This window comes from Parus major, chromosome 5 (assembly GCF_001522545.3).
Source record: "Parus major isolate Abel chromosome 5, Parus_major1.1, whole genome shotgun sequence".
Lineage (NCBI taxonomy): Eukaryota > Metazoa > Chordata > Aves > Passeriformes > Paridae > Parus > Parus major.
In genome coordinates, this window is record NC_031774.1 from 18,902,728 (window position 1) to 18,912,421 (window position 9,694).

Here is a 9,694-nt window from a genome sequence, read left to right on the forward strand (position 1 = left end):
CCTTCAGCAGCAGCTGCAGCGCCGCCAAGTCCCCGTCCCGCAGCGCCGCCATCTTGGCGCCGTCACTGAGGCCGCGCTCCGCCCGCCGCCATCACGCGGCCGTCACCGGGGCGGGGCCGGGGACACGGACAGGGACAGGGCACGGACAGGGACAGGGATAGGGCACGGACAGGGACAGGGACAGGGATAGGGACAGGGCACGGACAGGGACAGGGATAGGGATAGGGAGACGGATAGGGACAGGGACACGGACACGGACAGGGATAGGGGCAGGGACACGGACACGGAAACGGACAGGGACGGGGACACGGACAGGGACAGGGATAGGGCACGGACAGGGACACGGACAGGGACAGGGCACGGACACGGACAGGGACACGGACAGGGACGGGGACACGGACACGGACAGGGATAGGGACAGGGACAGGGACACGGACAGGGACGGGGACACGGACACGGACGCGGACGCGGACAGGGAAGCCCTTAGTGTGTGGCACTGCCTCTGCCGCTCCACTCGGGACGTTTTCTACTCTCAGTGCATGACTTTGCCCTGGAATTTTGCTGTAGACGCGCTGCTTTCCTCCCGGGAACGGGAGGTGAGGGGTTTATCATGGCACTACCGCAGCGGTACGGACCTTTACCTTTGCAAGCTGTGTCTTTCATTTTTGAAGGGGTTTAAATGAGTCCTCTTTCTGAGAGAGAACGTCTTCTCTTCGCCTTGTGTGGCTTCCAGGTCATCTGGCTTCAGGGTACCACTGATCTGTGATCTTTCCCCATCACTGCCTCTGTCACATCCCCATCCTCATTTCCAGCTGTGTTGGTTTGTAAGCAGCATATGCACAGCGAGAAATGCAAACATAGAAATAAATATTCCACTGGGCTTCACAAGCCTGGCAGGGAACAGGGTTTAGTCTTGCAAAGGAACAGATTCCATACTGCACATTAGGATAGAACAGAAAGTGAAGGGAAGGATGGTGAGATGTTAATTTTTAGTTTACAAAATGAAAGGTTTGTAGTTAGTGGGTTAAACAATAGCACCCCAGTGGGAAAAAGCATGGGTTAGTGGTGAGAGGTCGGGTTTTAAGAGCTAGAGAACCAGAATCACATTCTCTTGGCCCTGCTTCAGTCTTTAGATGAATCAAGGTAGGTCAGTTTTGTCATGAGTGCCAGGAAGGTAATGGAACTCTCTGTGTAATGCATAATGTCCTGCAGTGATAAGTGTGGGCATTTAATAACATCAGCAGTAAGCGTGGGGGTTGTGAAAGGATAAACAGAATGAAGGCAGTGTGATAAAAGCAATACTGTGTTACAATCTGAGGAAGTATGCCTAAAGGAAATGGGGATTGTTCACAGGATATACTTGTACTTGCCTCGTTGACCTCTTATAATCTGCCTGCTTGTCTTGTTCCCAAACCAATAAGACTAAAGTTTTCAACAGTGAGAGAGGCAAGCAGAATTTTTCTAAGCAGTAATACTTCTGAAATGCCATATCTAACTGGGGGACAGGGACACTTACATTTTTTCAGAGCCTTTCTAAAGCAGTGACTTTACAAGGCTTTAGTAAAATCAGGTTGATCCATGCCTAGTGTATTGGGTTTCTGAAGAGGCAGCCTTTCCCCTGCAGCCCAGGGAGGACCGCGGGGATGCGGAGATCCAGCTGCAGCCCCTGGAGGAGCCCACACTGCACATCTGAAGGAGGCTGTGAGCCCATGGGCAGCCTGTGCTGGACGAGGCTTCTGGCAGGACCTAGGGACCCATGGAGAGAGAGAGGCCCATGCTGGAGCAAGTTTGCTGTCAGTACTTGTGACCATGGGGCAGGCCACGCTGGATGTTTCTAAGGACTGCATCCTGTGGAAGGGACACACGCTGGAGCAATTCGTGAAGAACTGCAGCCTGTGGGAAGGACTCACATTGGAGAAGTTTGTGGAGAACTGTCTCCCATGGGAAGGACACTGTGCTGGAGCAGGGGAATAAATCTTTCCCCTGAAGAGAAAACAGCATCAGAAGTGACATCTGATGAACTGACCATACCCCCATTCCCTGTACCCCTGCACTGCTGGTGGGAAGGAGGTAGTGAATCAAGAATAAAGTTAAGTCCAGGTAGCAAGGAGGGCTGGGGGAGAGGTGCTTTTAGGATTTGTTCTTTCATTTTCCTGCTCTGATTTCGACTGGTAACAAATTCAGGTAATTTCTCTGAGTCAAGGCTGTTCTGCCCATGATGGTAATGTGGTGAGTGATCTGTCCCTGTCCTTAACTCATGAGCCTTTTGTTAGATTTTCTCTCCCCTGTCCAGTTGAGGAAGGGGGTGACAGAGTGGCTTTGATGGGCACTGGACATCCAGCCAAGGTCAAACCACAACACTAGGGTTAAGGACTTAATTGTACAGAGGAACTTTGTCAGACAAGTAGGTGGAGACATGCAAAGGATGGGAGGGTGTAGGGTGGGGAGGGTAGATTACTGTCACTGCCAGCTCTCACAGGGGTGTGTGTGGCAAGAGAACATTTACCTGTGAGTCACATATTCAGAACAAAGATGCTGCCTGCCAGTAAGCACAGCTGGCATCCTACTTTATTCATTCTCCAGTCCACCTTCTGTTGCTGCAATTTCCTCACTCTGGGAGCCTTATAATTAGGAAGAAATAATGACAGGTTTGATTTAATATCAAAATTGAAATGCCATTTCTTTAATATCAAATTTGAAACAGCTGAAGCTGACAGAAATGCTTAGTAAAATGCTTTATTTGGTTTGATCTTTCTTTTCTTCTTCCCTCCCTCCCTCCCTTCCTTCCCCTTCCTTCCCTTCTTCTTTCCCTCCTTCCTTCTTCTGTCTTCAAGGTCAAGGCCTCCAAAATGAAATTATCAGGGATGAAGTGTAAGACTGCATCCTGTAAGGAAGGCTGGTCCTGTGATCAGTGTGATTATCAGGAAGGTTTGAGAAACACCAGTTCAGTTATCTGTTGTGCCAGAGGCACTTCTGAGTTTGAAAAAAGAAACCCACTTAGGGGAGTGAGATGGATTGGATGACCTCCAGATGTGTTTTCTTACAGCCCTTTTTTAACCATTATTTCATGTCTGTATCACCCAAGGGGACTCAGCTGTGAGTTCAGAGGCTGCAGATGAGTCACAGCACTGTATGCAGGGAATGAGTTGGATCTCATGAACCAAATTGTCCAGTCATTCAGTCTGAAAATTAAACTCTGCCTCTGGGCTGGCAAATTTGCCTGCACCCAGGCCTGGGTGATACAGCTGGAGCACTGACTGATGTGACTCTCTCTTGGCTGAGCCAGCCTAGGGTATCTGAAAATGGTTGTCCCTAAAGTACTGTGTTTTGTTCATTTTGGTTTTCCCCTTGAGAAGTAAAAAAAGGAAGTGATAAATATAGCTTCCTTACAATTCTTACCTGGAGAACTGTAATCTTTTACATTCCAGGGAAAGAACCAAACTGTTCAGCTCACTTTGTCCATTCAAGTGTCCCTGGGAGAGAAATCCTTGGGATATTAAGAATTTGACGCGAAGAACTATTTTTTTCCCCCCATACAGCATAGCCTGTATTCAGTGGAGCATGTGTCTCAGAGGAGTGGGCTCTTCTTTAAGGGCTTCCAGCTGCAAGGCAAGCCTCTGCTCTGTAACTGCTCCCTGCTGGGTGTGTGCACTTTTAGTAAGAAAGTTGCCTATCCTTTTCCAAATTAGAAATGCAGAAATTAGCTCTAAGGGAATGCAGTAGAGAGATGACATCAAGTGTGTTCATGGGTCTGGATATTGACTGCATGAGATAGGAAAGCTCTGTGCCCCAGCCAGTCTGTGGCTAAGCCCTGCAGAGCTTCCCAGCAGAGGATTTCCAAATGGCCACCCGTAATTAGGATTTTGACACATATTTCTTTTTGCTGCAATTCAGAAGAACTGGTTGGTCTGTGTTATTGGGGAAAGTTTCTGAACTGGTTGCTGGATTTGATGGGTAATCCTTGCTTTAACAGGCTTAGGCAAGTCATTCTTTTCATCTTCCAGTTTCCTACATTTATTTCTGTTGGTGAAACATATTAAATTTGTGATAGTCAGAATAGGGTAGAAGCACTTGGGATACACTCTGGGCATGATTAGCAGTGCTGGCCTGGCTCTGCATGGCTGTGCACCCTGTTCATTGCCAGTCTGTCATCTCTTGCAGTGGCCCAACAAAATGTGTGTCATGTACAACCAACACCTTTCCTATTTGGCCCCATTTGACTCACCAAGGGCCTTTCATCCCGACAGGATTTTACTGTTAAGGTTTTTTAAGAAGGAGCCAAACCATGTGGTTAACACTCGTGTTTGTACTCTTCTGTGTCAGTTTTCAATCACCTTTCAGATGACAGTATTCCTTCCTCTCTGGCCTCTCAGCTGAAGCAGCTGAACTGCCTTTTCAATTTGGATTGCTGATACTTGAGACTCTTCAAATGGGTCTGCAAATTAGAGAGTAAGACCACTGCTGACAGATGTGATCTGTAAGGCTCGTGCCAGCAGATACTCTGTGTGCTCTGTAGGTCTGTGGACAGTTGCCTGCACTATAGCTGGAAAGTGAGCAGCCTCATACTGCTGTAAATCTCTGTTAAAACTGGAAAGTGAGCAGCCTAACACTTGTAACAAAGGCATTGCACATTAACAGCTCATCTAAGGTAATTTTCTTTGCCCTCTGCTGCAAGAAAATCCCTATAAAATTTGATAGGCAGCTCAAACTGTTCATGAGATTATGAATGTGTTCAAAGTGCAAAGCATCATTGGGACAAAAAGAAGCTTTTTGAGTGTTTTCCAGCTGAGAGCATTTGGCCTAAGCATCATACCAAGTTTTTACCATTGTCTTTATTCAAGGTCTCATTCAGATTTAACAACCATTCATTGATGCTCACAAAACTCCTGGGAGAAAATTCAGTGTACGAATCAATGGAACTGCATCTGGTTTTCTAAAGCAAATTAAAGCATGCAACAAAACATTTTCCATGAGGTATTTGCGGCTCCACTGGCATAACAGAGTCAGTTCTGACAAGACAGGAGGAGCAAGCCAGCATAGACAAAAGCAAGACATTTAATAGCTCTTATAAAAGCACAAAGTAAAGAAGCCTTTCCTCCCCCTCTCCATTTGAATGTCGGTGTCCCTTAGTGTTATAAATGCAAAGGCAAATTCGTGATACGGATTAAAAGAAAGATTTATTAATAAACAACAGAAAACAACAATGATAAAATACCACAATAAAATAGTCAGCGCAGCGCTGGGTGGACAGGGTCTACACCAAAGGTATAGGATTCCCAAATCCACGTTTGAGGGTTTCCAGGCTTCGGTTTTTATAGAGGTTTTATGTCCTTGGGCTAAAATTCCAAGCAGGTTCCATTCACCAAGTGTCTCTGATCGTCCAGTGAATGGATTTCCTGACATGGAATAATAGAGTTAACTAGTGTCCGGGCAGAGCCTCCTCATATGCAAAGGAGATTCTATATGTATTTCAACTTGTGTCATCAGAGCAGAGTAGTGGAATCTGGGCTGGTGCAGATGGGTATCTAGGCCGTGTTTTTCCCCTTTGTCCTTCTTGATTGCTTCTTCCACCCCTGGTCCGACAGGTGGGGTGTTCAGGTCTGGTGATGATTATCTTTTTGGAGTCTGTCTTTTTTGTCAACCTGATTGTTCCTCACAGAAATCCGTAGGGCGTTGCTCGGGTCCGGAGGTAGGTATTTTCTCTGAGCCAGTTCTATTGTTGTCTTGATGGTCCTCGTCCTGTCAATTTGTCTGAGTTGATGGGTTTTCCCTGAGTTCGTTATCTTGGGTGTTGGTTGCAATCTGTTGCTTTCCAAAGGGGATTTCGACCAGACCCGGAGCGGGGTTTTTTTTACATTTTATATTTCACATTATTACAAACACATTTAATTTATATCTCTCCGAATTTTTAATACATACAATAATTTATTACACTTAGCATGATGTGGTCATGCTGGAGCTGAGCAAGGAGGCAGAGGCCAGCACCAGCATGGGCCCCCAGATCTCCCTTTTGGCTGCTGGGGGCGACCACCGCTGTGCGAGCAACTGTGCAAATACAGAGCAAGGGAAGGCACCCAGGGAAAGCTCAAACACGCTGGAGATCATTGGTTGACAACAGTTGCCAGAAATGTTTCCTTTGAGACAAGGAAAAACAATGTAAAACAGCAAGCCTCAAGTGTGCCTGTTTCAGTGGCAGGGCTTCTTTCTTCCAGCAGAGGAAGTTACCTTCAGTAGCAAGTAGTGGATGATGAGCTGTCTTGCTGGGAACCTTTGCTGGCAGGAGAGCAGTTTCTGCACATCTGGGGGGCCTCAGGCCATCTTGGTGACTTCTGGCAATTTAACCTTTAGAGTGAAACATCAAGGGCCAGCTCTGGAACTGCAGTGATGCCAAGTATCAACAAACCAGCTGTAGGCACATTTCATCAGTTTCATGCTCTGTGCTCATTACAAAAAGTCTCACTATACCCCAGCCCCCTGCTCTGCAACGTTGCTGTGACACAGCCTATAAACTCTGCCTAACCATTTCCCTTCCAGTCTCCCACAGCCTAAATCCCTCTTGAGCGCTGTCCTGTGCACTGCCTGCCTTTAACCACTGGGTGCCAGGGGCCTCCCAGCAGCATGCCTCTCACACACTGCTCCTTCTCCTGCAGGAGAACCACCCCAGCCACTCCACCCAGCTGTGCATCTGCTCCCTCTACACTTGTGGTGAGGGCAGGTGTGTGAGACAGCCAGTGGCAGACCAAGGCAGCCTCGGGCACCTGGGGACTTCAGGCATTGTCTCTGCTCCTGCAGCTCGGGCTGCCTGCAGAGGGGGAGGTAAAGAGAGCTGTGAGGTCATGGCTGTGACCCAAAACTGCAACAAGAACCACATCAGTTCATTTCATATGAGAATAGCTCACAGAGAGAGAACAGTCACCATTAGTTTAAGTTACATCTCAGTAAGGCAAAAGGATTCATATCCCATTATCAAGGAAATACTGCAGTCATTCAAGCCCCTTTTGTTGCGATTACTGTCTTTTATTGGTTTGAAATGACACCTTTGGAGGGCTTATTTCTGCCTTACTAGCTATACCTGTCTTTTCATTCTGTGTTAATATGCTGGCTAGCTCAAAGAACTCTAGATTTAGGTGCTAAGAAATAACAATAAAATCATAAAGCCACAGTTTATTTCAGCAAAGTGATCACACATATAACTGCAACAGAAAACAGTTTCAACAGCAGTTTTCAACAAAAAGCAGTTTCTTTCTCTATTTTATATGGCTTAAAACTCAGAAAAGAGAAGGTATAACAAAATACTCAGAAAAGCCTCTATTAATGCCTTCAAACAGAAGAGAAGAATTGTAAAAACTAACAAACTGGAATATAAATTATTTCTCTTTCTCTAGAGACCTAGAGCTTTAGCTCTACCTCTCCACAACCACATGCCTAAATTACCAAGCCATCATAAGGGTAAATGTCAAGATAAATGCTTTGAAAATATCCTTCCCTGTATTATTAACATTACTATGGACTATTAAAATTAAAAGGATCTTTAAAATGTAATTGACTTTTTCATTATTTATCTGCTGCTGCTGCTGTTGACTTCCATGTGTGTAAGTAGTAAATCCCCAGAGGGGTGTTTCATATCTATATAAATGTATATTAAATGCTTTGCCTCTGGCATTTTAGAAATAGCACAAATGCAGCTGTGTTTGTGCATCTATAATTTCAGGCCATGAGCCAGCCTCTCAAAGAAGTTTCCACTTGGCAGCTTATATTGTCTTCTCTGGAGTTTCACAAAATATCCGGTGTTAGTAACAAGGGGGTGTGAGGCGACGTCAGAACAGCAGAAATTATCTAATTACATTAAGACTTCAGACTATGTTTATGTGAAACATTATGCCACAAGTAACTTGAATCCAACTAGCTGTCTGCTGGGCTCTTACCAACAGGATAAGAATGATATGCAAAATAGTATAAACTAATTACTTTCTTTTAAGCAAAGCTCTTCAAGCAGATTATGTAAAATACACCAAAGCAGGCTTCATCCCCAATGCCTATCATCTATTCCATAGTAAATGTAGCATGTGTAACAAAAATTAGTACTTTCTCCAGAAAAAATACCTTTAACCATTTAGTGTGCATTCATCGTAACTCACAGAAGGGGAAGCATGAGAGAGGTGCTGTTTGGAGGTGAAAACAAACAAAAAATCGCAGTTCTGCAGGTCATGCAGTCACACTGTGCTGTGCCCAGTAGCTCTGTGCCTCCAAGGGATGCAGAGCAGCAGCTGTGACCCTGTGAGCATACGAGGTGCAAACCCAGCTGCGGTGGGGCAGGAGGGAGCTGTCAGTAGTGTGACTCTCACATCCAGCGTGTGAGTTTTGGCAGGTCTGATTTGTCAAAGATGGGAACTGTGTATTGGTTGCTTACTTCTGAAAGCAGAAAGTTCTGGTGTTTATATAGTGCATGTCCTGTTGGCTGTTACTAATTTAATGAGGGGTTTTTTTTTATTAATTCAGAACATTTTATGCCTGTGGTGGTTTATTTCCTCTCAGTAAACTGCAGAATGGAGCTTGCAAAACCTCCAGCCTCTTAGGATGTGCTGTATTTAATCCTGCCATCCCAAGGTATGTAGTTTGACGAGTTAGCTGAGTCCTTTGCTGAAAAGAGCACCTAAGCATTGGTGTGCTTGTTGTTCTGTTGCCTCCTGACTGATACATCCTGCAAACAATCCAACTTCATTCCCTGTCTCCACAATGACAGCATTGTATAGTGCCACAGATCAGCATCAACTGATGTGTGATGCACGGTGCCTCATCGTACCAGAGGCTGAATCAAAGGGCTACTGAGTGAGGAGTGCCACAGCTTTAAAAAAATGACGTAGCTGAACCTAGAATTTGTTTTGTTTTGATAGCTGTTGTTTAAATCAGGCTCTCCAGTACATTTTCTGTTAAAATCATCATGAGGCTTACATTAACCCTAGGAAGTAATTCCCTGGCTAATAGCTACTGATCTTGCCCTGTCACTGGGGTACTTGGTTGTTTTTACCCAGTGCATGCCCACTCTGACAGGTTGTATCAGCAGAAGAGCCCCTGCCTGGGGAGCCAGAGCTCAGGGGAGACAGCTGCAGGCATGGTTTTAGCATGGTTTTATTGGTCGAGTTCCTGTGATAACAATGCTTGCTGAGGATTTGTGTCAGCTCAGGAAGAGAATCTGTGCATGCAAGAGAGGCTGGACATTGGTAGCTGATTTTGTAATTTCAGTGTGTCCACATACAATAAAAACCTGTGATTATAAAAGTCATGTATAAAATGTAAATACAGTGGTGTAAACCAGGCCTCAAAGGTTTCTCCACTCTTGCCTGTAACTCTTCATGCCAGTGCTGCATGGGAGCGCTGCTGCCTGAATCCTCTTGTTGCAGCACCTTGCCAGTGTACAGTGATGTAACATTATGCAACTTCATTATGCAGTGACACAGATACCGTGCAGCTGAAGCACTCCTTTCATGAAAAATTTCTTCCAGCAGTAAAAACAATGTTTAAATCAACACAAACACAGGGCTTTGGTAGTAAGGCAGCTCTGGGTCACCAACTGTTCTGAATCGTGTCTTGAAATGGAGCAGAATGAATTCTCATACCTTCAGATACAAACTGTCAGAGTTTAGAGAAGTATAGATGCTTTACACCTCAGGAAGTGTGCCTAAAAGTAGGACCT

General features: G+C 45.5%; 1 protein-coding gene across 1 annotated transcript in view; it reads right to left on the minus strand.

Moving 5' to 3' along the window:
* COMMD9 (COMM domain containing 9) overlaps positions 1 to 53 on the minus strand; it is a 6,679-nt gene extending 6,626 nt beyond the window's left edge. The window contains exon 1 of the mRNA XM_033515182.1: positions 4 to 53. Coding sequence (XP_033371073.1) covers positions 4 to 52 — 49 coding nt within the window. The 5' untranslated portion in view covers position 53. The remainder of the gene's footprint in view (positions 1 to 3) is intronic.
* Positions 54 to 9,694: the final 9,641 nt, after the last annotated feature.